General features: G+C 50.1%; 11 protein-coding genes across 11 annotated transcripts; 6 read left to right on the top strand and 5 right to left on the bottom strand.

Annotated features, from left to right (window-relative positions):
* Positions 1 to 115: 115 nt before the first annotated feature.
* On the top strand, positions 116 to 1,801 carry AFUA_1G06230 (Brix domain-containing protein). The gene is made up of 2 exons (XM_745279.2): positions 116 to 393; positions 459 to 1,801. Exons 1-2 carry the CDS (start codon positions 199 to 201, stop codon positions 1,599 to 1,601), a joined length of 1,338 nt encoding a protein of 445 aa, XP_750372.1. The 5' UTR covers positions 116 to 198; the 3' UTR covers positions 1,602 to 1,801.
* A 5-nt stretch (positions 1,802 to 1,806) lies between these two features.
* On the bottom strand, positions 1,807 to 3,193 carry AFUA_1G06240 (riboflavin synthase). The gene is made up of 3 exons (XM_745280.2): positions 3,085 to 3,193; positions 2,894 to 3,016; positions 1,807 to 2,735 (listed from the first exon to the last, which is right to left on the bottom strand). The coding sequence occupies exons 1-3, from the start codon at positions 3,113 to 3,115 to the stop codon at positions 2,188 to 2,190; spliced, it is 702 nt and encodes a 233-aa protein (XP_750373.1). The 5' UTR covers positions 3,116 to 3,193; the 3' UTR covers positions 1,807 to 2,187.
* A 91-nt stretch (positions 3,194 to 3,284) lies between these two features.
* AFUA_1G06250 (CaiB/BaiF CoA transferase family protein) lies at positions 3,285 to 5,319 on the top strand. Its single transcript, XM_077803847.1, has 6 exons — positions 3,285 to 3,586; positions 3,654 to 3,685; positions 3,751 to 3,874; positions 3,926 to 4,430; positions 4,493 to 4,786; positions 4,853 to 5,319. The coding sequence occupies exons 1-6, from the start codon at positions 3,410 to 3,412 to the stop codon at positions 5,062 to 5,064; spliced, it is 1,344 nt and encodes a 447-aa protein (XP_077660018.1). The 5' UTR covers positions 3,285 to 3,409; the 3' UTR covers positions 5,065 to 5,319.
* Positions 5,320 to 5,527: 208 nt separating this feature from the next.
* AFUA_1G06260 (phf1/phf2 family PHD finger domain-containing protein) lies at positions 5,528 to 7,393 on the top strand (the record flags this gene model as incomplete). The annotated part of the gene is made up of 1 exon (XM_745282.2): positions 5,528 to 7,393. One exon carries the CDS (start codon positions 5,528 to 5,530, stop codon positions 7,391 to 7,393), a length of 1,866 nt encoding a protein of 621 aa, XP_750375.2.
* A 253-nt stretch (positions 7,394 to 7,646) lies between these two features.
* On the bottom strand, positions 7,647 to 8,846 carry AFUA_1G06270 (putative zinc metallopeptidase; the record flags this gene model as incomplete). The annotated part of the gene is made up of 1 exon (XM_745283.1): positions 7,647 to 8,846. The coding sequence occupies one exon, from the start codon at positions 8,844 to 8,846 to the stop codon at positions 7,647 to 7,649; it is 1,200 nt and encodes a 399-aa protein (XP_750376.1).
* Positions 8,847 to 9,348: 502 nt separating this feature from the next.
* On the top strand, positions 9,349 to 10,845 carry AFUA_1G06280 (SDR family oxidoreductase; the record flags this gene model as incomplete). The annotated part of the gene is made up of 3 exons (XM_745284.2): positions 9,349 to 9,376; positions 9,407 to 10,108; positions 10,192 to 10,845. The coding sequence occupies exons 1-3, from the start codon at positions 9,362 to 9,364 to the stop codon at positions 10,843 to 10,845; spliced, it is 1,371 nt and encodes a 456-aa protein (XP_750377.1). The 5' UTR covers positions 9,349 to 9,361.
* A 182-nt stretch (positions 10,846 to 11,027) lies between these two features.
* Positions 11,028 to 12,570, bottom strand: AFUA_1G06290 (rRNA-processing protein SOF1; the record flags this gene model as incomplete). Its single annotated transcript, XM_745285.2, has 2 exons — positions 12,484 to 12,570; positions 11,028 to 12,425 (listed from the first exon to the last, which is right to left on the bottom strand). Exons 1-2 carry the CDS (start codon positions 12,484 to 12,486, stop codon positions 11,028 to 11,030), a joined length of 1,401 nt encoding a protein of 466 aa, XP_750378.2. The 5' UTR covers positions 12,487 to 12,570.
* Positions 12,571 to 12,662: 92 nt separating this feature from the next.
* AFUA_1G06300 (proteasome regulatory particle lid subunit RPN6) lies at positions 12,663 to 14,367 on the top strand. The gene is made up of 2 exons (XM_745286.2): positions 12,663 to 13,122; positions 13,188 to 14,367. The coding sequence occupies exons 1-2, from the start codon at positions 12,855 to 12,857 to the stop codon at positions 14,192 to 14,194; spliced, it is 1,275 nt and encodes a 424-aa protein (XP_750379.2). The 5' UTR covers positions 12,663 to 12,854; the 3' UTR covers positions 14,195 to 14,367.
* Positions 14,368 to 14,493: 126 nt separating this feature from the next.
* AFUA_1G06310 (SWIB/MDM2 domain-containing protein) lies at positions 14,494 to 16,261 on the top strand (the record flags this gene model as incomplete). Its single annotated transcript, XM_745287.2, has 3 exons — positions 14,494 to 14,683; positions 14,761 to 15,680; positions 15,737 to 16,261. The coding sequence occupies exons 1-3, from the start codon at positions 14,596 to 14,598 to the stop codon at positions 16,259 to 16,261; spliced, it is 1,533 nt and encodes a 510-aa protein (XP_750380.2). The 5' UTR covers positions 14,494 to 14,595.
* Positions 16,262 to 16,506: 245 nt separating this feature from the next.
* Positions 16,507 to 18,227, bottom strand: AFUA_1G06320 (TLC domain-containing protein). The gene is made up of 2 exons (XM_745288.2): positions 17,471 to 18,227; positions 16,507 to 17,376 (listed from the first exon to the last, which is right to left on the bottom strand). The coding sequence occupies exons 1-2, from the start codon at positions 17,948 to 17,950 to the stop codon at positions 16,693 to 16,695; spliced, it is 1,164 nt and encodes a 387-aa protein (XP_750381.1). The 5' UTR covers positions 17,951 to 18,227; the 3' UTR covers positions 16,507 to 16,692.
* A 151-nt stretch (positions 18,228 to 18,378) lies between these two features.
* Positions 18,379 to 25,701, bottom strand: AFUA_1G06330 (uncharacterized protein). Its single transcript, XM_077803848.1, has 3 exons — positions 25,171 to 25,701; positions 24,315 to 25,103; positions 18,379 to 24,254 (listed from the first exon to the last, which is right to left on the bottom strand). Exons 1-3 carry the CDS (start codon positions 25,239 to 25,241, stop codon positions 18,794 to 18,796), a joined length of 6,321 nt encoding a protein of 2,106 aa, XP_077660019.1. The 5' UTR covers positions 25,242 to 25,701; the 3' UTR covers positions 18,379 to 18,793.
* Positions 25,702 to 25,875: the final 174 nt, after the last annotated feature.

Raw genomic sequence — 25,875 nt, forward strand, 5'->3', positions numbered from 1 at the left:
TGCTCGTCTTTGTATCAGCAAAGGAAATATTTTTTGGCGCCGCAAAATTGTTGATCCGAGCTCCTCCGCGGCTTTGCTCCGACAAATCTACTTTTTTTCTGGACCTGAGAGAGAAGTCACACTCTTGTCCAGACAGCGGAGGAAGCTATTGGGACTTGCTTTTATTCCCAATAATATCATATCTGGACTTATATTACAATGGCCAAGGCACGTACGAAGAAGCGCACACATGTGCGGGCTCAAAATGCTTCTGCCGCCGCCAAAAACAGCATGAGCAAAACTCCGAAGTCGATGGTTATCAGAGTCGGCGCTTCGCAGGTCGGCTCCAGTGTCAGCCAACTGGTCAAGGATGTCCGTTTGATGATGGAGCCAGATACAGCTGTACGATTGAAGGTAAGCGTTTCGTGGAGCACACTGGCGGGTTTCTGGAGTCGGCAACTGATGATGGGTCATTTAAGGAACGGAAATCCAATCGACTCAGAGACTACACGACAATGGCGGGCCCTTTGGGTGTCACTCATCTTATGCTTTTCTCAAAATCAGCTACAGGAAATACTAATATGCGATTGGCGCTTACACCTCGCGGTCCAACCCTTCATTTCAAAGTCGAAAGCTATTCCCTTTGCAGAGACGTTGAGAAGGCATTGAAGCGCCCAAGAGGTGGTGGCCAAGATCACAAAACACCTCCTTTGCTAGTGATGAACAATTTTAACTCTCCAAATGCAACGGAGGATTCGAAAGTACCGAAACGTCTAGAGAGCCTTACAACAACTATCTTTCAGTCACTTTTCCCACCCATCAATCCTCAGGCTACGCCGCTCTCCTCCATTCGCCGTGTGATGCTTTTGAATCGTGAACTTACCGCCGGATCAGAGAAAGAGGAAGATTCCTATGTTTTGAATCTAAGACATTATGCCATCAGCACCAAAAAGACTGGCATCTCGAAGCGTATCCGACGCTTGGACCCTAAGGAAATCCGCAGTCGGGAGAAGAGAAAGTCTGCCGTCCCAAACCTTGGGAAGTTGGAAGATGCCGCCGACTATCTTCTTGACCCATCAGCCGCTGGCTATACCTCGGCAAGCGAGACAGAACTGGACACCGATGCTGAGGTCGAGATTGCAGGGAGCACCACAAAAAAGGTCTTGACAAAGAGAGAACTGCAGCGCATGAAGTCTGGCGAGAAAGCAAAGGCTCAGAAAGCCGATACCCCAGAGGTGGAGAAACGCGCGGTCAAGCTCGTCGAACTGGGTCCACGCCTGAAACTTCGGCTAATCAAGGTTGAAGAAGGCCTCTGTGAGGGCAGAGTAATGTGGCACGACTACATCAAAAAATCCGAAGAAGAGGTCAAATCACTGGATAAGAATTGGGCCAAGAAGAAGAAGGAGAAGGAAGAGAGAAAGAAGCAGCAAAGAGAAAACATTGAGAAGAAGAAACAGGAGAAGGCCAAAGCTCGAGCTGAAGGAAGAGGTGGCGAAGATGACGGGGACGAAGAAGACGTAGATATGGATGACGAGGATGATTGGCTCAGCGATGACCTGGAAGATGACGAAGAGGGACAAGCGCAGGATAACGACGACGAAGATGAGTCCATGGAAGAATGAGGCAGAGAGACTGATTTTCGACCTTTCAAACTATGGTAGCTACGGAAGAGGCCTTTTCTCTTATAAAAGTCTGGAGTATATGGTGTTTAATGAGGTTGCTGTGAGCTGTGTCTTTGGTAGGACGAATTTATACCCTTTGTCGAGTGTCCTCAACAAGAATGTATAGGAATCCAAATGCAGTGATCCCCCTTCTGCTCATGCTGCTGGAGAAAACTCGCTCTGCTGTGCATAAGATGATAAAGTACCATTTATGTAGTGCATGAAATGCCGTTGGATACCTCAGTCAATATAAAATCTTGCGTTCCTTCAGCCCTTCAGATAGATTACGAGCTTGACATACTTGAATCTACCTACCTTATGCAAAAAGTGCGTGAAGTTATGTATAACATGCACCACTGTTGATCCTGTTAACGTCCCATTCATAATGATTGTCTAGCTCTGGCCTTGGTAGAGTCCTGTCATGGTGTGATCGATTTCATGGTCGCAAGTCGATACATGGAAGACATCATGAATTCAGTCATACTGGTTAGGTCTGAGGTGGAATCCCATTATCCAAGATGGTCAGGCGGCATTGGTTTGTTGTTCATCACCGCTGTAGCTTCTCGTCTACAATGCGAGACACCATCTTCTCCAAAATGCTCATGTCTCCTCCAGCGGTTCCAGCAAAGTAACCCTGGACACTCTTTTCGACGTATTTGCCCACAATGTCAATCTCTACGTTGACGTAATCCCCAGGCTTCTTAGCTGCCGTCACAATCTTCTCTTGTGTGTAGGCAATAAGCATGATTTCAAAGTACCCGTCTGGCCCATCCACAACTTTAGTCACCGTCAAGCTGGCTCCATCCAGTGTGACATAGCCCTTCTCCACGATATACCTCATTACACTCTGATCACGAGGCTGTAGACGGAATACCAAGGAGTTCTGATCCGGAGTGACGGAGAGAATTTTTGCGACGGTGTCGACATGACCCTGTACGAAGTGACCGCCCATCCGCGTCTCTGCCAGAACGGCCCGCTCAAGATTTACCCGGGAGCCCTTTTCCAATGATCCCAGGTTTGTCCGCCGAAGCGTCTCGGGGGCAACGCCGACCTTGAACCAGGTCTTGTCGAATGCGGTTACTGTCAGGCAGGTTCCTTTTGATACATTAGTTTATGAGGTCTCCATTGTCGAGGGAAGCTTAAGATATATGATGCGCTTGGTTATGAGACGAATGACAGAAAGACAACGAATATCTCAACAGCTCTGCTATTGCTTGCTGTTGTTAAGCATCAAGGGCAAGTGAAGTGCATACCATTTACACTAATACTGTCGCCAAGGTGGGCATCTTTGAGGATCTCTTCACAATCAGAAATGGTCAGTGATGTTCCCCCGCCCCCACTTGACGATGTGTCAAGGGGCTCCAGAGACGTAACCGCTAGAAGTTGCAACAGATCCAATTAGACTTATGTCTGATACAATAAATCAAATTATGGAGATACTCACTCCCAATGTACTCGACGAGGCCCGTGAACATATTTTTACGTAGGGGGAATGCTCAAGATCCGATTATCGTGATAAGATGGGGTCTGGTAGGTGAGGGCAGGAGATGCCGAAACAGCTGAACTAGTTAACTAGCTGACCTCGGCTTGGTCAGCCGTCGGCCATCGGTGATAGCCCCGGATCAACTTAAAGAGCGGGCTTCGGCCTTCAAGTGACAAGGCCACATCTGCATCGCCTGCCTTACGGAGGGCTCTTAGTTATTGTGATACTTTGCAATTGATATGCCATTGAGTACTGTCATACATGCACATCGGCTAAGCCTTGAAAGATGAATGGCGCATGGGCTTTGCAACGGGCTATGGCTCGTCGGCCATCGCTTTACTCGTTGAGAACTATCCTCAAGTGCAAGCCCCAAGGGCGACGTTTCTCAGCAATCCCTACAAGCGATGAAACTCTTCCTCTCAAAGGCATCCGAGTGCTTGACATGACACGAGTATTGGCTGGGGTGGGTTCCCTATTTATTCCCTCCGGTAGACACCAAAGTCCATACTGATTCTTACCGCGCGCTGAAGCCGTACTGTACACAAATTCTCGGAGATCTGGGGTATGTTGAATGCTAACATTAATGGTATCTGGCAACAACTGCTAACGTCGGTCTTTTCGAGCCAGAGCAGATATTATTAAAGTGGAGCATCCCGTGCGTGGTGACGATACTCGCGCTTGGGGTCCACCATACGCAAAGTATATCGATGGGTCTCATGATGGCCCTGGGGAGAGCGCCTATTTTCTGGCTGTATGTGACATCTCGGAACAATAATGAGCGCCCAACTTACATGTGCGCCAGGTGAACCGCAACAAAAGGTCCATCGGCCTTTCCTTTGCCCATAAGTCCGGAGTCGAGATTTTACACAAGCTGGCCAAGGAGTGCGACGTCCTAGTCGAGAACTACCTTCCAGGCACCCTGAAGAAGTACGGTCTTGATTACGAAACGCTACGATCTATCAATCCCAGATTGATATATGCAAGTATCACAGGGTACGGCCAAACAGGGCCATACAGCAACCGGGCTGGGTACGATGTCATGGTCGAAGCTGAGATGGGACTCATGCACATCACTGGAAGCAGAGACGGCGATCCTGTCAAGGTCGGCGTAGCTGTTACGGATTTGACAACGGGGTTGTATACATCTAATGCCATCATGGCTGCTTTGCTGGCGCGCATGAGGACCGGACAAGGACAACATATCGACGCCTGCTTGAGTGATTGTCAAGTTGCGACTTTGGCAAATATCGCAAGCTCGGCTCTGATCAGTGGTGAGAAGGACTCCGGTAGATGGGGAACTGCACACCGTAAGCTCATGGACATGGTGTTACCGGCACTTGGTGAGCGCTCAATCGCTGACACGATCAAGCATCAATTGTACCCTACCGAAGCTACCAGACGCTTGATGGAGATATTCTTTTCGGGGGGGGAAATGACAGGTTATTCGGCGTCTTATGCGATCGACTAGGGTTCCCCGAATGGAAGACGGACCCTCGCTTTATCACCAACCGTGACCGAGTAAAGCATCGGGAAGAGCTTGATGACCTGATTGAGAAGAGAGTTAAGCAGAAAACCACGCAGGAATGGCTCGAGATCCTGGAAGGCAGTGGGATGCCATATGCCGCGATCAATGACATCCAAGGGACGCTCAATCATTCTCATGGTAAGTCGTGCGCCGATGTCTAATGATTGGGCGAAGCCATTCACTGACATGGAATCGTCCGCGTAGTGCAAGCACGAGGAATGGTTACAGAAGTTGATCATCCAGCTTGTGGTCCCGTCAAATTAGTCAACACACCTATCAAGTATTCGCATGCAACCCCTGGGGTCCGAAGGCCGCCTCCGACTCTTGGCCAACACACCGACGAAATCCTCAAAGAACTCCTCAATTATGATAAGGCCGATATCGATCTCCTCAAGAAAGAGGGCATTGTGTCGTAACACGTTTCATTTAAACCATAGAGGCGATTGGGATCTGGCAGACCCAATATTGGGTTAATGCTGTGGGGATCAGATATCGTATGGTATCACATTCCTGAGGGAGCAAATCCCTTTGTGACTACGGACGAAGCACGATGGCGGCCGTAGGGTCCATGGACGTACTTAGCTTCTAGACATATTTGATAGGAATGATGGAATGAATGTATAATGGAAAGTCTTCAGTAGATTATCGTCAGTACATTAACGTCAAGGCTGATGTCCTGGCAACAAAGTTGCGTGTTGGGGATTCCTGAACTGCGCGGGGAGGGAATTCATACAGTCACGTGATACTATATAAATCTCTGGATCCGTTCAACCTGCCATATCCTTTGCTACGCGGTGAAAGCAATTGATCAAAGTTGGAGAGATTGACAAGCACTTTTATACACCGTGCAACGTTGCTTATTCAGTCCAGCTTTGGGGAATGTCACGGCAAAATGGGGCTACTTCTTCCCTGGCATCTACTTTAGAGACCACCCATGGAACACCGAGGACCATCTCGAGCCCCCATCCATCAGTTTCGACAGTTGAAGGAAACACAGCCAATAGCACTCCTCCTTCCTCGATCGATTTATCATCGAAAACGAGCTGTTCAACAGGTACGGTTCGGGGGAAAGTGCAAATACCGAAACTTTCGGCAGCCACTACAGAGCTCCTTTCACGGATCGCTGGTAACATAAGAGGAGATCAGCAGAAGAATGATAACTTCACTACCCGTTGGAGCACTTCAATCTTTGATCCAAGCTTGAATAGTTTGAATTTTCAAAAGTTCAACACGATGAAGGCCTCTTCCACAATCATAGAGCTGCCCACGGCGCCGTTCGCTTATACGAACAATACACTGGCACCTACAGCAGTTTCCAACCAAGCCCCTATAACGTCTGGGGACGGCTCCTCGAGACCCAAGAAGCCCGTTACCATTGCTCCCAAACCAAGTGTAACAGTATCAGCTGGTCCATCGGCGACATTGGCGCCATCTCAGATACAACAAACATTGCCATCACAACCTACGGCTCTGATCCCAAATCCTCCTCTGGCACCGCTGGCGCCGTCTCAAATACAAACAACATTCCAACCACAGCCTAGGGGTCTTAAACCTAAGGCTCCTCTGGTCTCATTGGCCCCGAAGCCTGCAAAAGTCCCAGACGGCAACCCACAAAAAGCAACCCCCGGACAACGCTCACGCAAAAATGCTTCAAATGGGTCCAGAAAATCGAGAAAACGGAGACGCGGCGGTGATAGTGACGGCGAAGACATTATAAGGGCTGGTGACTCCAGTTCGGATGAATCCGACGTCGCCCCTACCGCCACTCAAACAAAGTCCGGCAGACAAGTGAACCGACCGTCATTATATGTACCTCCAGCTTCATCTCCAGCCATTACCAAGGCGAACGGCACTTCCTCCCATGGCTCAGAGACTATAGGTGCGCGAAGACACAAGCGCGTGTTTCGCAAGACGAAGGAGGCGTATGTCAACTGTATGCATTGCCAAAGAGGTCATAGCCCGCAGAGCAATGCTATTGTATTCTGCGACGGGTGTAATCGAGCATGGCATCAACTCTGTCATGACCCTCCGATCGACTCTGATGTTGTGAACGTGGTGGAGAAGGAATGGCACTGCCGGGAATGCAAGCCTGTGCAAATCTCCATCGTCCAGCCAACAGTTGTCAGGAGCAACCCTGATTTACAAGCTCAAGCATTGCGTCATCCACTACAACACCATGTGCCTTCTCCCAAGACCGAAGTAGGAGGCGAGCGCTTTTCTGCGGAGGAGCGGCGGGGTTATTTGTCGAGCCTCTCTCACGCAAGTCTCGTCGAGCTTCTTGTCACTATATCGGACCGGAATCCCTCCTTGTCGATGTTTCCAAGCAATTTAAAGGAACTGCAGTTGTCGAAATTTCTATTCACCTCAAATACATCAGCTGGTCCAGTCTCGGCAGCAACTTCCACTGAGACAATTACAACAACCGAAACACCGGTCTCTCACTCGGGGAAAGACACGACTTCTGAGAAGCCGAGCACTGAGAATACTGAGGAACCATTGCCATCAGCTTCTTCTTCACGGAAGAGACACTGGTACGAGTCAGATGAAGAGTCAGAATACGAGGAGTTTCAAGAGCATCGACTGTACCCACGCGCTGGAAATGGGTTTCGTCTCTCGCTCAACGCCGACGATGTTGACATCATGCGTGAAGACCCAGATTGTCCCACTTTTAGCTATGCATTGCATGGGCCGGCCAAAGCTCGCGCCGAGGCCAATGAAACTGCACCTGTATGGGGGGCTGCGTGAGAGTACTGACTGACTCGATCCAGTTTGAAACCTTGCTCTTCTAAATCACTTATTTGATTCATGTCTCATCAGGATCTTGCCGCATGATTTGCCTTTTTGTCAAATTCAAGCGGACACGGAGTTGTGCAGGTTATCTCTAGACATGATGTACTGGATTGGAAACATTCATGAGGGGCGTTATTCGGCCACTATTTGTATTTACAGTCGTCAGGCAAACAATGGCTTGAGCGTCTTAATCGCTTCCTTCAATACGTCAGGCGTCGCTATCCTTGAAAGCATACCGTGCTGTCCCCGGATACATAGGATGCGGTGGCAGTTTCAGACGGCCATTGGAGATGATATGCCTGCTCACCCTTGCCGGCGGATCCCACACAACATCTGCTACACTATTTCTTGGCCTTAAAACGTTGCATCCTGTGTCATCCACATTGTGAAGCACGACTAGATCAGGTTGATCTCCTTCCTTGAGCATCAAACTTGATCCGCCTTGGCTGCCCAGTAATCCGATTGCAGCACGCGCACGCGTGGATACACATTCGTACAGCAATTCTGCATCTTTCTGCGTTCCGGCCTGGTAGATTCCCACGCCTAGACAAGCAAGGGACAGGGGGTCTGCAGAGCCCCAGGGTGTGAACGCGTTTCCGACATTATTGACTCCGATAATAGCATCTAGACCATGCTCGCTTATCATCTTAAGGACATGCAGGGTGCCTCTTGGCCGATTGTGAGGAGCGTTGGCTGCGGGATACGGCGAGGCCATGTACATGTCGCTGGTTGGTAGGCCGACGAAGCTCACGGGAAGGTCATTGTCACGAATTTCTTTGGCCAAATCCGACCATTCTTTATCAGTGAAGGAAGTCAGGCGGGTGCAATGCCCGAACATGACCCGTCTGCTACTTGACTGGCTTGTCCAGTTATTGCGCTGAAGTGCTTGCAGAACATACCACACTAGAGCTTCCTTGCTGCTATCTAGGCTGTAGTCTAGATGGAAATCGGCATGCTTGTCCAGTTTGACAGCGGTTTCGATCGCCCAGCCAATGTTTCGTCTCGCAGCGTCCGTACTCGATTCAACGTAGGGTGTCGTGCCGATGACATCAATCTGTGGATAGCGCTCGAGGGCCTTCTCGATCAAGTCGCGATTTTCATCGCCATACTCACCGGAAAAGATGGGATCCTGAGCGAAGCAGACGATCTGAACGTTGCAGCACTCTTTCCATTCGTCTTTGAGTTTGAGACCAGTCTCAAGGCACGTCAGTTTGACAGTGTGATCAACCTCCACGAACGCCCTCATTGCTGTGACGCCAGCAGAAACCGACTCTGCAAGAAGCCATTCGCCTCTTTTCATGAGATCGGCCTGGCTGAACTGTTTCTTGGCCTGGGCAGTGAAGGATAGCGCTTCCTGGAAGGAGCCTTCCGCTGGAAGAAGATGTGCGTATTCGTGTGCTGTGGACATAGGCTTTATCGAGGTGAATGTGAGGGTGGGTCAATGCTGGAAGCGCCAGGGGAGAACAGTTGTCATTTGGTGATGAGCTGCGGTGGGGGGTGATTGCAACGATTGTTCCTTTTGCTGACTTTCCGGGGTAATTGATGGTAATGTCCCATTCAATATCATTGGCACCTGCTAGCCTTACACCTTCGATCTGTGTGATTTGTTTTGTTAGGGAAGGAGGCATAATGCCAGAGTTCGAGGGTAGGTGTAACAGAAAAGATGGCCGTATAGAACAATACGACAACGCTCAGTGCCAGAGTATAATATTGAGGCCTATTCTAGAAGGAACGTATTTTAGATTAAGGAGAGAGGAACAACTTCGTATCAGTATTGCTGTGGCATCCTCACGAACTTATTATCATTCTGTTTGAGATTGGAGAGGAAGCTAAGTGATAGCCCATCACCCCGCATCGTATGTCAACATTGTTCCCCAACTCTTTACCATTCATACTGCACTTTTCTAGTCCATTGATATAATAATGAATGCTATCTACGTATGGCGACTCCTGAACCTTTGCATATAGTGGACTGAATCAATGGCCACGCCATTTCGTGACATGACTGCCAACTACGACGGAGCACGCCGCTTACAAGAGAAATCACATGTCCCAGGAGTTCTACCCCTCGACACTGAATTTGGTAGTGCTACAATTCTCACAAAACGTGATACTGGTGTCGAAGATATAATCAATGATAATGTGAGAAAGGTAGCCGACCTAGGTCCATCACACATAATGTCCACCACATCACCCTCGCCCATCTCTCAGTCACCTGATAAAGGATGGCTTGAACACCTCACATTCGACCTTTTTCTGAAGGTTCTTAATCGCACACTTTTCCACCCGTTCCTCGCCTGGGTCGGGGTGCTCAGCCTCCGAGCCCAGGCCACCCCTTACACCCATATCTCGTTCATGATCGCGACGGGCTATGCTGCCTTCCTCACGGTCTTGGCTCTTGCCCGTGCGATGAACCAGAGACTGGCGCATGGGCTTCCCCGACCTGTTGACTTAAGCGAAGAGGTTGTTGTTGTCACTGGTGGTGCGAGTGGCCTTGGCTTACTGATTGCCCGGATATATGGACTACGTGGAGTTAGTGTGGCCGTCTTGGACATCAAGGCTGAGAGCGATATCGAGGGCTGGGAAGAAGTGACGGGAGTGGACTACTATCAGTGTGATATTACTGATCGAGAAGCGGTGGAGCGGATGGCAAGGAGAATTAAGGAAGAGGTATGCAATCGCTTCGCGAGACTACAGCCCTGTGGAAGATATAATGATATGAACATTTATGAAATAATGCTAATCTTCCTTAGTTGGGTACACCGACTGTGCTGATCAACTGCGCGGCCGCAGGAATTAACAGTCAACCGGTCCTGACTCTACCTGCAGAGGCATTCGAGAAAACAATTCGAACCAATCTCCTCGCAGTCTTCCACACTTGCCAAGTATTTCTTCCCGGAATGTTATCCGCCGAGAATGGTGGTACCATCGTCAATATCAGCTCCGTCCTGGGCCACCTGTCGGCCGCCGGCTTGTCTGACTACTCTGCGAGCAAGGCAGGTCTTAGCGCCCTTCATCGAACGTTGGAAGCTGAGCTTCGTGTGTCGAGATATGACGGGATAGTGAAAATGCTGCTCGTGGAGACAGGGCAGATATCGACGCCTCTGTTCAAATCAATCAAGACTCCAAACAAATTCTTTGCGCCAGTCCTCGAACCAGTCCATGTCGCTCAGAAAATCATTACCGCAATAGACGAAGGACGGGGTGGCCTAATCAGGTTGCCGGCGTTCGCCGTTCTCATCGACTGGTATGCCGTACTACCTGCCAGCATACAGCGAATTGCCCGTTACTTTAGCGGTATCGACCGTGCTGCTTTACAAGGGTCATCGGCAGCAGATAGGTCAAAACACGGTGTGTTGTCGAGCCAGATATCGCCAGATGAACTGAAAGTCAAGGAGGGCGAATGATGACCCAATGCCATGAGCAAGATGTAGGCCACAAGAAGGTTGCGCGATATGCTGTAAGCATCGTACAGACTCCCTGAGTTATCGTCGATTGTCATCGAACAGAATTGCCTCCAAAGACAAATGTTGTGAAGTTGCCACTCTCAGAATTCGGCAATCAAGAGTGGTCCTCAGACCTACAGAGCTTATTGCTCGTGTGTCAAGATCATCTTCTCACGCTCACTCCGTCTTGGCGGCAGTGCACCCTTCTTAGCATGCTTGCGAACATTCTCCTCACGTCTCTTAATAGCAGCAAGTTCTTCTCTCTTGATCTCTGCCGCCTTCTTCACGGTTCTTGGCACATGACGCTGGCGCTTGATCCTTCGGATTTCAGGCATATGCGAGTACCTGGTAATTAGAGCCTGGTCATATTCTAATTTCTGTCTCTGGCGGGCACTCTTGATGCCGCTACGGTCGGAGGCATTCGCACGCCAGAGTCGAATGTTGCCGTCGTCTGACCCCGAAAGGATGTACTTGTTGTCGGGCGTAAACTTGGCGGAGAAGACACTGTACAAACAAATGAGCATGGAAGCGAAATAGAACAGATGCTTGCGAAATACATACCGTTGCATTCTCTTGGTATGGTAAATGTCGCGAGAATGCCCATGAGCTCGGCTCCACAAGCGGACCGTTTTATCGTAAGAAGCCGTCACAAGTTCCTCGCCAGTCGGGCTGAACTCGACATCCATGACCGCAGCCACGTGATCCTTCAGCACATTCAGTGCACGGTCCATTTTCCTCATATCGAAAATATAAGCATTATGATCTTCGTTGGCCACCGCAAAGTTGAATGCCTCCATCGGGTTCCAGGAGATCGCGTTCGATGCCAAACGTAGGATAAGTTTGTGAACAGGCAATGAAGTACGAAGATCATACATGATAATGGATCGATCAATGGCTGTTGATCCAATGATAGATGTTTCTGTCTGATTGAAGGCAAGCGAGGTGATAGTATCCACGCTAGTGGGCCAATGAAGGACCTGGGATGGTGTCGAGGACGGCCGCGACAAATCGTAGATAGATATTTGAGAAGACGACGCTGCGAAGTAGGGCAGATTTCGGTGATGCGAGACCCCAGTAAAAGCGCTTTGGCCAAGATACGATCCCAATGGTGGCGCCTCAGGTGAGGAGTTGTATGGGTCCCACAGTTTGATGGTCTTGTCGCTTGCGCACGAGAGCAATTTCCGTTCGGGAGTCCAGCACAATCCCTTGACAATGTTTTCATGTGCCTGAGTGTTCCACACTTCACCTTGAGTTGTCAAATCCCAGACCTTCACGACACCATCACCACTGCCACTTGCAAACCGCTGTAACGATCCCGGATCTTTGGCCATTGTATAAACACCATCCACATGACCATCGCCCATCTGGCCCACAAAAGGCGCGGCAAACAATCTCTCTAGTTTAACAGCATTCAATGCACGGGTGTATTCACGAGCTCGTTCAAATGGATGCTGGGCTGGATCCAGATTTCGGGGCTGTCGAACGACGGCGGAGCCTGGCGCCTGCTGGGACGCCGTGGAACGAGAAATTGCCTTGATTTTCTGTTTAAAGGAGTTAAAAACATACGAAAGCATATTATATTGTGACCATGCTGCTTACCATGATGCTCTTTAACCGTGGGCTATTAGATCATGAAAATGGAGAATGTGGTAGGTGTCTAGGTGATGCTATGGCGGGCGGCCATTGAAATTTCCTGATGCTTTTTTTCTGCTGGTTGTTTCTCGGGTGATTCGTTAAGCCGTGGGCGGTGAGACCAGCCCAAGCTGCTGGGCGGGCTCCAAGTGTGACGATAGCAGCTGGACCACCCATCAATAACAGATACAATACCTCCTCAATCCCAGTCCCAATTGGGTTCTCATCGGATTTGTTGCTATTCTAGACTATTGAGGCTGTCATTATTGCCTAAAAGTCTCTCGCGGCCGTTTACCACCTATAATTCATTTACCACATCCATCACAACCGGTTCGATCATGGCGCCTTCATCGACAACAGCGACGCGGATAGAGGAAGCTCGGGCTCTTGCGAAGAAAGATGCTTCCAAGGCTGAGAGTATTTACAAGGACATTCTCTCGCAAGGTCCAGGCTCGACTGAGACCTCGTCGAGAGACTATGAAAATGCTCTGATTGGACTGGGAGAGTTGTATCGGGATGAGAAGAAGCCACAGGAAATTGCAGAGCTCATCAAAACGAGTCGTGATACTTTCTCATCATTTGCCAAAGCAAAGACTGCGAAGCTCGGTAAGTCGATGGCTATGTTGATAGTTGGGTTAATACTCCTCAGAGTAGCTGACCCGTCGTCCTAGTTCGCCAACTGCTTGACCTTTTTAGTGAGATTCCGAATACCCTCGATATCCAAGTCGCCGTCATCAAGTCCTGCATCGACTGGGCCGTCTCAGAACGACGGTCCTTCCTCCGACAGAACCTCGAAACCCGACTGGTGGCTATATACATGCAGAAGCAATCTTACTATGATGCCCTTACCCTCATCAATTCTCTCCTACGTGAGCTGAAGCGCATGGATGACAAACTCATGTTGGTTGAGGTGCAGCTGTTAGAGTCAAGGGTGTATCATGCGCTCGGTAACCAAGCCAAGGCACGCGCCGCCTTGACCGCTGCTCGTACATCGGCCGCTTCGGTTTACACACCTCCGCATCTTCAGGCTGGGCTGGACATGCAAAGCGGTATGCTACATGCAGAGGACAAAGACTTCACTACGGCATTTTCCTACTTCATTGAGGCACTCGAGGGATACAGCTCGCTTGATGAGAGTGACTTGGCAACGGCCGCTCTTCAGTATATGCTGCTGTGTAAGATCATGCTGAACCTGGTGGATGATGTCACCAATTTACTGGGTTCTAAGCAAGCACAGAAGTACGCCAGCCCACGACTTGAGGCCATGAAGGCCGTGGCTCGTGCTCATGCCAATCGCTCTCTCGAAGAATACGAGAAGGCTCTTTCAGACTATAGGTACGAACTTGGAAGCGATGTTTTCATCCGTAACCATCTCCGGAGACTGTACGACGCCATGCTGGAACAGAATCTCATCAAGGTCATTGAGCCCTTTAGCCGGGTTGAGCTAGACCATATCGCGAAGATGGTTGGCCTGGATACACAGCAGGTGGAGAGGAAGCTTTCTCAGATGATCCTGGATAAGGTAATCGTCGGGGTCTTGGATCAAGGTGCTGGCTGCCTGATCGTCTATGACGAGACGGAGCGTGACCAGGCCTATGATGCAGCCCTGGAAACAATTGAGAAGCTTAGCAATGTGGTGGAGGGACTGTACACTAACCAGGCATCACTGCTGGAGTGATTGTCCTGACCTCTTACTTCTTAATGTGATCTCTGGGAAATGATAGCATTGAAGCATAATTGTGGGATACATGACTCCTGCTGGAGGTGCTTTCTTGATTGCATTTGTAGTACTTAGACCTGATTGGATATTTCCAGTGACCATTTACAGCTTCTTCTCCAAGGATTGTAGCTGCATCCAGGTAAGAAGTATTGGTAGGTAACATTGCTGCGCTAGAGGTCCTTTTCTGCAGAGTTGACCAAAAGGGTATAGCGCGATCGCGGCAAAAGGATCGCGACTTTCGCAGCGGAGACTGTACCACCAAAGGCATCCATGCTCATCCAGATATCCTTTCATCCATTTTCAGACAACTGCGTTCGAAGTGCGCTATCTGCATTTGGTATCCCCCTTTCGATATACCAATGAATATGCAGCCCAACTATGCCCGTGGCTTTCCGCAGGCCGCCCAACGGTCTCCTGCCACGCCTCGTCGCGGACCTCCAGCACCAGGTAGGTTTGCCCCATCTCCCTTGATTCCGGTAAACCTTAAATCAAGACTCTCTCCTGACACGATTTGATTCAAGTAGGTCCTGCAATGCCTGTACCGATGCCACAGCACGCAGTTCCGCCTCAGTACATCCCTCCTCAGCGTAACATGCCTCATCCTAACGACGCCGTTCAACGTCGCAGTCGGAAGCCCACCGACAAGAATATCCCAGATGGCATCGAGGACGTGATCATCGGGGAAGGAGTACAGCAATACAAGAGCCTTCGTGACCTAGAGAAGCGATTGGATGCCTCCATTGTGCGTAAGAGGCTGGATATTCAGGATTCGATCAGCAAGACTGTCAAGAAATATCGGACAATGCGCATTTGGATCTCCAATACTGTGGAAAATCAGCCATGGCAGACCGGTGCAGGCCAGAATGGAGCAGCCCCAGGAAGCAACCCTGGCTCCGGTCGCTATAAAGTGAGAATTGAGGGTCGGCTTCTGGATGATGACACCGACCCTACAGCGCCTGATCACAGCGAAGACGAAGGCGAGAACGCCGAGGAGAACGGAGATACTATGGAGCACGATGGACAAGATGCCGAGAAGGCGAAGAAACCTGCTGCTAAACGACCAAAGCAGCGGTTTTCGCATTTCTTCAAGTCGATCACTATCGATTTTGACAAGTCTCCATCTTCGAATCCGGAGGAGACCAAGACTATTAGCTGGACGAAGCCGCAGCTACCGGCAAATGCTGTCACTCTTCCTCCAATTGCGGAATTTGATTCCCTGCAGTTCTCCCGTGCGTCTCAGGAGAATCTAAGCGTCACTATCAGTTTGGTCCGAGACGAGGCCCCTGAACGATACAAGTTAAGCAAGGAGCTGGCTGAGGTGCTAGATGTTGAAGAAGAGACTAGAAGCGGTATCGTTCTAGGTATTTGGGACTATATCCGAGCGATGGGACTTCAAGAGGATGAGGAAAAGCGACTAGTACGATGCGATCATCGCTTACGAGCGGTATGTCCTATGGATCACTAATCTCGACAAGAACTTATACTAATTGACTGCATTAGATCTTCGGACGGGACCAGATGTTTTTCCCTCAGATCCCCGAAAGCATCGGGCCACACACCAGCCCACTAGATCCGATCAAGCTTCCTTACACGATTCGCGTCGACGAAGATTTTCACAAGGACCCTACGCCAACGGTCTACGACATTCAGGTCGCAGTGGAGGACCCTCTACGTGCCAAAATGCTTGCCTTGACCCAAAACCCTCAATATACAGCGGGATTACGCCAAATTGCTGCTCTAGATGACCAGCTAGCCCTTATTGTCCAAGCTCTAACCCATTCGAGAGCCAAGCACTCTTTCTACACCGCCCTAAGTAAAGACCCTGCCACCTTCTTGCGGCGCTGGGTCAACTCTCAGCGCAGAGATTTGGAAACCATCCTTGGCGAGGCAACCCGCGGCGGCGGCGAGGATGGCAGTGGGCCGGAATTCAGGAGAGGAGGAGCCGAGAGTGTTTGGGATACACAGGTGGCCAGGGAGGCTGTGCGGTACATGCTTGCCAAACCGGAGGCAGCAGCAGCACGATAGGTTAGGGCTTTATTTGTTCCTATTATCTCTTAACTGTCGATGGAGGCGCGTTCTTGGTGTTTTGGTCTGGATGGTTTCTTTTCTCGAGTTCTTTCTATTTGTGATTATGCCGATTCATAGAACTAATGGTTCAGACTGTCATCGGGTTGGGTAAGGTGAATAAAAGACGATCAGATCAAGCACATCAAGTGACTATCAATGACTAAGATGATGTAAAAATACCTGATCGATGCGGCAAAGTGAAATTGAATAAAACAATCTATTAGTGTCATACCATACTGAGATACTACCCGCTGCGTTGAGCCATGCAACCTTTAGACAAAAAAAGCCAACAGACATTAAACAGCACAAGCCAATTACTACTCCTCACAATGACGACCCACAATCCTCAGCAGAAATGCCCCCTGTGGGCTGTTTACAAGTCAGAAAGGCTAAGAGCGGGCTGCGGTGGGCACGTTAGGATTCCTCTGCCGCAACTCTTCGCTCGGCCCTACCTCGACGGCAGAAGCAATCTTCTCGCTAGCCAAATCGCCAGTGGTGAAAGCTCCCTCCTCCTGTTCCAGCTTGGTAGCAGCCTCGATAACCACATCCTGCTTGAGCTCCTCTTCCTTCGTCTTACCCGCCGGCGCAGGCGCACGGAAGCGTTTGATGACCGCATCAATCATCTTGGTGAACCAGTAGTAGTTGAGCCCATTGAGGACGATATTCGAGACGACGTACGTCACAACCAGCCAGGTGGGCACACCGCCGGCGGTGTATTTGGAGAACTTGGAGATCTCTGCCTGAGCCCTCGCACAGGCTTCATTGACACAGATGGACCCATCGCGGATCTGGAAAACGTCCGTAGTGATGTCGACTGGGTTAAGCGCGGCGGATTCTGATGCAGACCAGGTCTTCTTGAGAGCGTACCACATGTCCTTGTACACTGCGGCTGATTGCCACGTGCCCCAAATGAGGCGGCAGCAAAAGAACACGATGAGCAGGAGCATGCCGTTATACCATTGCAGTTTGCTACCGGTCATGTTGACTTTATCCAAGAACCAGTGGATGTTGAGGAAGGGGCTAGAGAGCTCGTAAAGGATGAAGACCGGAGAGTAGAAGTGGAGAAAGGGCCTCTGCAGTGTATTAGTTCCTCATTACGGCTTCGAAACCAGTCCCTCCAACGACTATTCAGAATGCGGGCAAGGAAAGAAATAACGAGCCACTCACGAAGCCAAGACTGAAAACCCACAGGGCACTGACGGCATGGAATAGCATTCCGATGCCAAAAATCTTCACATAGACAGTACTGACGTACAGATCATAGATGAAGTAGCCCGCGGCCAGTGCCGATATGAACGCGCAAGCCCCCGAGTATCCATAAACCCGCTCAGCGGGACTCATCGACTTCCGCTCATCGTCTGTAAACATCACCCATAGGGCTACCGCATTGATCAAAACGCTTTGTACCAAGGACACAACATGGACATCCCAGTTGAGCTGGGTCCGATTATTGAGGTTCGGGTAATGGCGAGGGAATAGCCGCGGAGACAACCACGGTGATAGGTATGAATGGATGAACTGGTAGAACGCGAAGGCGGCGATGATCTCGTGGACATGGTCGGTTACGGCCGGGATGTTAAGGTATACGGCCCACGGTTCTACCAAGTCTCGAAGCCACCTTGGAGGCGGCGGAATAGGGTCTATCATGTCGACGTATTGACCCCAGTTGGGGGTTTTTGCTAAGTCTGCCGACTCAGACCAGCTGGTGAGGGCTCGCTAAATCCAATTCCTATCAGGGGAATCAAAGCTGAGCTGGCAAGACAGGTCCTGAGTGAAAGAAAGGAGGATTGCAAATGAGAAGTAGATACTGGTCAAGCCAACTCGAGATCAGCCATGATGCAGGAGAAGCAACAGCAGTGGGTACAGCTGAGGAGATGGCATAATTATTATGTAGGCAAAACCGTACAACAAGCACCTCGGTTGGTCGCGTGCCTTGTGGTGCCTGATCCATCAGGCTGTTCGTAGTTGGGGCAGAAGTGTTGGGAATGCTGACTCATCAAAGGGAGCCTCAACTGGTACATCAGGTGACCATGCTGGTCAGGAGACCTTACCTGAGGCACCAAAAACTCGATAGACTCCTGTTGAATGTTTCTACAGTATTGCTAACTTTGCGGGTTGTAAAAGGAAATGGACATAGCTTATAGTAGGTATTTTCAGTTCATTGATTCAGTCATCATAACTATTTACTAAGGGTAAACATGCATCTGTCATCCCTCTTCTCGTGCAGGGCCGGGCAGATATTGAATAGTCATCAGGAAAGTCTAACAAAAGAAAGGACAAAAGAAAGGACAAAAGAAAGGACAAAAGAAAAGACAAAAGAAAAGACAAAGGAACGGCTACATCATAGGCAACTCCAAGTTGCATGGTCCAAGTGTCAGGTTATCTAACAGCATAAACGCACTTTCCCCCACGTAAGACACGCTGGTGAATTAAAGTCTTTTACCAGGAAGAGGCAGCCAGTGTCACGGCACTGGTCAATTGAGGAGCCAGTTAGCCCGCTGCGCTTGCAATCTCCGCACCGAGTCCACTGTCACTGTGCTGTCCATAGAGTACCATTTTTGTTGACACAAGATCATCACCGTCTGCGCCAGTTTCTCCTTCCTGCTGATCATCCGCCGACTCATTTCCCTTGGTCGTCTGAGCATCGTCCTCATCCTCGTCCGCCGTTCCGTGCTCCTCCTCTTGTTGTTCATCATCTTCAGAGTCTTCTGGAATGGAGTGTGGGGCTGCAGTGGGCATGTTCGTGGAACTGGCCGCGCTCACTCTACGATCGGCGGAGACGACGCTCTCGGTTCCGTATGTCATGCTGTCCGTGTATGTTCCAGTGTAGCTGGTCCTACGTTCAGTACCAGCATCACTTTCGTCTCCGCTCTGATTCTCGTCTTCCTCTGGGAAACTCTCGTTCTCCTTGTTAGCTACCGAGCTTCGACCGCCCCATGAGGCTTTTCGCATGGAGTAGTTGGACTTCACGGAATGACTCCGCTTCAGATTTGTAAAGCCACTGCCCGAGCTCGCATATCGATCAGGCACGCCGCGATTGCCAGTGACATTGCTCAAGCTGAGTATCCTTCGCTCCTTGTTTGTATTGGATGGAGTGTTTGACCCCAACTGAGGTGAAGCCGAGGTTCGCTTTTTCAATGCAATGCCAACACTGCTACCAATGATGCTCCGGGAATCTTTGGCAGTGCTAGTGGTACTGTTGGCACTAGGTCCTCGGGAGCGAGAGCCACGAGCCTTCTTCATATTCAAGCTTTGTAGACCCCTTGGGCGGCTGAGGAGAACCGTGCGAGCATGATCAAGAACACCCTCCAGAATTCGTTTCTCGAGAGTATCAGCACGATCCTCCATGACCTGCATCTCCTCGTGACGGAGCTCAAGGGCCATCTCCAAGCTAGATAGCTCCTTGCTAAGCTTGGTGTTTTGTTTGATGAGTTCTTCCTTTTCGGATTTCAGTCTGTTAATTATACTCAGAAGAGAGTCCTTCTCTTCATTGAGAGTGACGATTTCGGCTTCGACCTGCTCTTTTTGCGCATTTCTTCTCTCCAGCGCAATTGCAGCTTCCTCGGCCTCCCGGCGTCTGCGCTCTGTATTCTCCGCCACGAGGGCGGATTGAGCTGCAAACATCTCGTTCATCTTGCGTGAGGTCTCCATGATGTCCTTATGCATCTCATCTAATTTCATCATGTGCGTAACAGACTGGTCAGTATTTTTCGCGTGGTCAAGAAGTGTATCTAGCTTTTCGTGAATTGGCCCGTTCGTGTTCGTGGCATGGTCGAGCAGCTCATTCAGCTTGTCGTAAACTTGAGCATTGGTACTCGTAGTCTGACTGAGCAACTGATCAAGCTTCTCATGCACTTGATTGTTGGTCACACGTTCAACAAGAATGTCGAGTGCCTCTTGCACCTTGTTGTTCTTTGCATGTTCCAAGAGGCTGTCTAGTTTCTCGCGGACCCGAGTGTCATCGTACTTCTCCGGCTCAGGTGGTGGAAGAGCTGGAAGCATTGATGGAATTGTCGAAGGAAGAATGGAAAGGTCCATCTTGATATCCTCCGTCGCCTTTTGAGAATGATCATAGTGCTTTCCGACGATGGAGAGAATTTCCTGTATCGACTCCAAGACCTGCGGATGGAACTCATGCAGCCGGCTCTCCACGCGATCAGTGGCCGCGACTGCTCGTTCAAAGTCGGACCGAGCTTGCTCGTGGTGTGTCTTCACCTCGTTGTGCATCTCCTCTATCTTGGTGTAGGACTCGCCGACCTTTTCGAAGAAAGCCTTTGTGTCCAAGCTGATGCGTTCACACGTTTCATTAACGCTATCGCCCATGGCGCCAATGACGAGCTTTATGTCTTCGGCAAGGGCCTTGGTGGTTGTGATAGCTTCCAGGTGCGCGTTGTCTCGTTCCTCAGCTTCAGTGAACTTCGAGCCGATTGAATTGTGGACTTCATCATACTTGGCCATGACTTCGCCGAGTTTCTCATCAAATTTTGCACCCAGCTCCACAATGATGGCTGCTCGAACCTCATCATGTTTGACAAGGGCAGCGGCGTCACGTTCCTCCATTTCAAGCTTGCCCGCGTCTTGTTCACCACGAACACGCTCAAATTCCCGGTTGATGAGTTCTGTGAGTTCGTGGATGCTTTCTACGGTCGTAAAGCTTTCAGCAGAAGCAGCCAAGCCTTCCAAGAGTTTCTTGAGCTCGGAAAGTCCTTCGGAACTGCCGTCTAGCTTGCTCTTTAGCTCGTCGCCGAGTCCTTCGACCACGGCCCTCGCCTCGTCAATTTTCTCCGCAAGCCCGGCGTGTTCGACCTTTCTGGCTTCGAACCCTTGCGCTGTTAACTCGTTCTCGGCTTCTACTTTTTCTCTGAAGTCCGTCACAAGCATTGACAAATCCTTGATGTCTGTCTTTGTTGGTAGTGTCTCAACATCAGGAAGCTTCAGTTCTTCCACCTGAGTCTTCACCTCGAATATCATGGCTTCCACTGTTTGCAAATCCGATTTGACGAGCTTTTCAGTATCAGGTTCACCTTCCGAATCTTTGCTTTTGAGCTCATCAAAGGCGATCCACATATCCTTCAGAAGAGTCTCCAGGGTACCAATCTCTGACTTGGTTGGTCCTTCGGCTTCTAGGCGAGCAGAAAGTCCAGTGATCGCTTCCTTTGCCTCGTGGACGATGACTTCGAGACTATCCAGCTGCTCCGCCTTCGCGATTTCGTCTAGGGCTGGAAATTTCAGCTCATCAAGCTGGGATTTTGTGTTTCGCAGTAGTGTTTCAATGGCGTCTGTATCCTCCTTCTTCGCTGTCAAGTCATCCACCGGATTTTCCCGAGCTACAATACCGGCCACGGAGCTTTGGAGTTCGTGTAGGCCGGCAACTACCTCGTCCAGATGCTCTTTTTTTAGAACATCTTCTGACGGTTCCGGTGCACGCGGAGCAGACTCTATGGCATCGACCTTGATCTGTAGCTCGGTGATGAGGGTTTTGAGGGCTTCGATGTCGCTGCTGATATTCGGCTCATTTGCAAGCATCAATTCTCCGCCTCGGGTAGGTTCAGGCTCCCTTGACTCATCCTGTGACTGACGTAATGATTCTACATCCGCCTTCAGGCTGCTAAGTCCTTCTTTCAGAGTATCGAGAAGTTCGGAATAATCAATCTGCTCAGGCCGGTCGAGAAGTTTAGATAGATCACCCCGAATTGTAGCCACGCCATCATTGAGGACCTCAATGACTTCACCAGTTGAGAATGAGACACTGTCCCCGCTATCTTTAGTTTGGTTGTTTGATTCACGGAACGCTTCGAGGCTTTCCCGGAGAGCCGCGACAATCTCGTCATTGCCGGACTTGGGCTGTATGGGAACAAGGCTTGTTGTCATAGTCTCACGAATACTATCGAACTCTTCCTTGATGACTTTGGCGATGTCATCTACGCTTGGGACCTTCTGGCTTTCCGATGCATCGCGAATGGCGTCGAGAATCTCGTCTTTGTCGCTGGAGACATTGGTGCGAATGAGGAGAGAGCTCAAGGTTTGCCGAAGGTGCTCAAATTCCTTCTCCATAGCATCAAGAAGTTCAGGAGTGTCCGGATTAACCCCTCGGCTGTTAGATAGGGCAGCATCCGCGATGGTCTTTTCCATGTCGGCGTGGAGCAATCGGAAACCTTCCTTGACCGTGTCCATGATTTCATGTTTGCCGGAAGCTTCCACGGCAGTTGCAGCGTATCCTTCGACCGCTTGCTTCACAGCAGCTAGGCCGTCCTTGATTGCTTCGAGCACCTGCTCACTGCTTTTCTCGCCGGCAAGAGCCTGCTGTTGGACATTGTCTTTGATTTCCTGGACGAGTTCCTGAAAGCGTTCCAAAGCCTGCTCCCCGGCGTTGAGATTCACCGAGCTCAGGGCTTCTTGAAGGCCGGCCGATATTGCCTCCATCAAATCCTCCTTATTGAGCTCAATCTCCCTAATCATCGAGTTTTGACTCTCCAGGCCCTCTGCAATTGCGGCCAAAATTTCTTCCCGCGAGATATCTAACTCAATTTTCGTGCTAATGGCTGAGTTCTGGGCAGCAAACGCATCATTTATCGCGTTGATGACATCGTCTTTCGTGATGTGGACCGGCTCTGTTTCTTTGGCTGCGTTGAAATAGGTCTCCAAGCCTTCCGACAGGGCAGTCAATATCTCATCGCGACCAAGACCCAACTCTAAACTTTCTCTGGTCAGAGCGCTCTGGGAGGCAAATGATTCGGTAACTGCCTGAAGTATCTCGTCCCGTACAGCAGCCAGGTCATCGTGACGAAGGTGCCGATCGGCAGTCTGCTGAGTGTGTTCTTTCAGACATTCGCGGATGGTCTGGGCGATTTCGTCTTTGGTAACTATTGGAGGCTGCTCGAAACTCTGAACTCCTGCCTGAACAACGGCCAAAACTTGATCATAAGTCACGGCTTGTTCACGTTGCGGCTGGTATGCCTTGAGCCCTTCGCTCAAGCACTCTAGAATCTCGTCGCGTTCAAGACCAAAATTTTGAAGTTCAATTTCGGGCTTGTACGTCTCCCAGGCTTCCCTGACCGTTTCCAGTATCTCATCTCTCTGAAGACCAGGTTCCTGAGGCTGGGACATGGAGTGCTCTTCAATGACTCTCTTCACAATAGAATAGATCTCGGCGCCATCCATTGCTGATCGAAACTCCGACAACGCTGAGGCATGTTGTCTATGCTCATTCATTATGTGTGATAGTTGGTTCTTCAGCTCTTGAAGGCTTTGCTCGACGATGGCAGCGATCTCGTCTTTGCTGGGCGCCTTGGGTTCGTCGTCCCCCGCAGAGCGAATATGCTCTATTTCCTCAAGTCTTCGGGCAAGGTCTCGTCCCATTCCCAAAACTTGTCCTCGCAATTCTCGGACCAGCGCTTTAACTTCATTGGTCATCCCACCTCCTTCAATGACACTGGTCTTTACGCGCTGCATTATTGCCAGCATTTCCTTCGCGATGGAATTGTCTAGCTGTTGGTTCGGGCGTTCGGCAAGAGGTCCACTCTCGTTCTGGATGATTTCCATGTCCGATCCGTGTACTTTTTCGGCATCCGCAGTCTTAGAATCAGTAGCATGGAAACTGGCACTCCTTTGCGGCGGAACGGCCCGTGAGCGAACCAAGGCTTTGCTTTCTGAGCCCTCTTTCACCAAATTGAGGATTTCTTCCAGCATCTTTACGATAGTGCTATCCGATTGCCTGTCGGAAGAGTCTTCCAAGGGCCGTGACTTGATCTCATCAACGAGGTCTAGGAGCTTCTCTTGGCCTTCCTTGGTGGCCATTTCTCGAAGGACTTTCTCCAGCAATGCTATGCTGGCTGATCCATCAGATATGGGAGTAGGGGACACGCATAGTTCACGTTCCATTGCTGCAGCGAAGGGGTTCGGACTGGGCATCCGTTGCGCAGAAAAACTCTTCCTCGAAGAACGAGGCGAACTATCCGATTCGCTGTTGTTAATATTCTGGTCAGAACCTAGGAGAGAACTGAAATCCCACCTTGTGGCAGTATCAGGGTCTAGGAGTTTTGCGGCCAAACTTGAGGACAGGTCGCGGAGACTTTTCCTAATATCTTCGTCTCGAGCGTTGGTGGCGGCTTTAAGACTGATCAAATCGGTGGCATTGTCTTTGCTTCGTCGACTCAACTGAGCCATTTCACGTTGGAGATTGCTGGCAATTTCCGTGAGACTGATGATTTGGCTAGAAAGGGTTTCGAGACTGTGGACGCTTGGACGTTTCGGTGTTGTAAAAGGGTCGGGTTCGCTATGCTTAGGCTGAGGTCCGCCCTCATCAGGCAGCTGCATATTCTGAAGCGCCAACATCGTGGCAGAAGGGGGCGTGCTCTCTCCGAGAATAGGTTTGGAGAGGTACCGATTTGAGATTAGCAGGTTCGGAGCATCCTTGTCTGAGTCTCTGTTTAAGGAACTGGTTGACTTCGTTGGGCTCTTTTCTTCTGGCCGAGTGGAGGAGTCCATAATTGATGCTCGTAAAGACCTCTCCGGTGACCTACTCTCTAGGTAGTTCAGAAACTCAGACCGGGTGTCTGCGTTCTGCAAAGATTGCATCCGCTTGTGAAATTGCCCTTTGATGAGCGACTTTTCTGGCGAAGACTTTGGTGGCATTGGGTTCGTTGTGTACGGGCTGGGTACGTTCTCTCTCATCTTCTCCGCAAAATTCGCGGCCACAGCTTGGATATTTGGTGAGACATTGCCTTTTGTCGCTGGGCTGGTAGAACTTGGGTTCAATGGCAGCGGCGGAGGTGCTCGTTCGGGATCCGAGCTATCCCACCTTCATTATCAAGATTAGCTGTCGAATTCAAGCAACTCGCCTTGCACTTTCGAAAACATTGACTCACATGGGCACCGATTGATGTCTGAGAACGAGCTCCCGGTCACGGGAAGCATCGCGAGTATGAGGCGACGGCATATCGCAGCGTTGAGAAATGGCTTGTGATAAGTGGGATGAGTGTGATAAGTGGGTATCTTCGTAGAGGATTGCAAAAAATAAGATGTGTATTAGAATGAGAATTGCTCGGAATGCGCGAAGGGGTGATCGTCAAATGTAAGGTCGTAAGGGCATATCAGATCGTAAAAACAATAAGCAAGAGGGTAAGGAAGCAAGATCAAAATCAATAACTGCGCTTGCTGCAAGAAAGTACGGAAACAGCAGGGTAAACAATGAAGACAAAGGGACAATGCAACGTGCAATGGGGTTGAAGGCACACAGAGGAGCAACTCTAAAATCTAGATACCTTGCGTGGAGGAGACAATCAATCACTTTTAAAGTAGCAGAATAAAGAAAACATGGAAGTGGAGTTGGCGCTGGTGCTGAGAAACAACGGTAGCTCATGGGGCATCGATCACAGTCCCGGCCCAATCTGCGCTGTACACATCAAAGCTCAGTTGCCCGACTTCATAGCAACCGGCGCCTTTGCCGTTGTCTAGTAAACAAAGCATGACGACGGCGCATCTGCCGGCGGTGAGAGGTTTGTCCGGGAGGAGCGGGAATTAGTCCTCTTGGAGAAATATTCCCAAAACAGTCTAGCTGCGGCTAGTCGGTA

The sequence above is a fragment of the Aspergillus fumigatus genome, chromosome 1 (genome assembly GCF_000002655.1).
Source record: "Aspergillus fumigatus Af293 chromosome 1, whole genome shotgun sequence".
NCBI classification, from domain to species: Eukaryota; Fungi; Ascomycota; class Eurotiomycetes; order Eurotiales; family Aspergillaceae; genus Aspergillus; species Aspergillus fumigatus.

Bases quoted from the DNA above. Each gene is read 5' to 3' on its own strand.
- AFUA_1G06230 (XM_745279.2), top strand. From the start codon at position 199: ATGGCCAAGGCACGTACGAAGAAGCGCACACATGTGCGGGCTCAAAAT. The intron at 394-458 runs GTAAGCGTTTCG...GGGTCATTTAAG, and splicing joins ATACAGCTGTACGATTGAAG to GAACGGAAATCCAATCGACT.
- AFUA_1G06240 (XM_745280.2), bottom strand. From the start codon at position 3,115: ATGTTCACGGGCCTCGTCGAGTACATTGGGA. The intron at 3,017-3,084 runs GTGAGTATCTCC...TGCAACTTCTAG, and splicing joins CCTCGTCGAGTACATTGGGA to CGGTTACGTCTCTGGAGCCC. The intron at 2,736-2,893 runs GTATGCACTTCA...ATGTATCAAAAG, and splicing joins CGACAGTATTAGTGTAAATG to GAACCTGCCTGACAGTAACC.
- AFUA_1G06250 (XM_077803847.1), top strand. From the start codon at position 3,410: ATGAATGGCGCATGGGCTTTGCAACGGGCTATGGCTCGTCGGCCATCG. The intron at 3,587-3,653 runs GTGGGTTCCCTA...CGCGCGCTGAAG, and splicing joins TGACACGAGTATTGGCTGGG to CCGTACTGTACACAAATTCT. The intron at 3,686-3,750 runs GTATGTTGAATG...TTTTCGAGCCAG, and splicing joins CAAATTCTCGGAGATCTGGG to AGCAGATATTATTAAAGTGG.
- AFUA_1G06300 (XM_745286.2), top strand. From the start codon at position 12,855: ATGGCGCCTTCATCGACAACAGCGACGCGGATAGAGGAAGCTCGGGCT. The intron at 13,123-13,187 runs GTAAGTCGATGG...CCGTCGTCCTAG, and splicing joins AGCAAAGACTGCGAAGCTCG to TTCGCCAACTGCTTGACCTT.
- AFUA_1G06320 (XM_745288.2), bottom strand. From the start codon at position 17,950: ATGATAGACCCTATTCCGCCGCCTCCAAGGTGGCTTCGAGACTTGGTA. The intron at 17,377-17,470 runs GTGAGTGGCTCG...AATACACTGCAG, and splicing joins GGGTTTTCAGTCTTGGCTTC to AGGCCCTTTCTCCACTTCTA.
- AFUA_1G06330 (XM_077803848.1), bottom strand. From the start codon at position 25,241: ATGCCGTCGCCTCATACTCGCGATGCTTCCCGTGACCGGGAGCTCGTT. The intron at 25,104-25,170 runs GTGAGTCAATGT...TTGATAATGAAG, and splicing joins AGACATCAATCGGTGCCCAT to GTGGGATAGCTCGGATCCCG. The intron at 24,255-24,314 runs GTGGGATTTCAG...CGAATCGGATAG, and splicing joins GACCCTGATACTGCCACAAG to TTCGCCTCGTTCTTCGAGGA.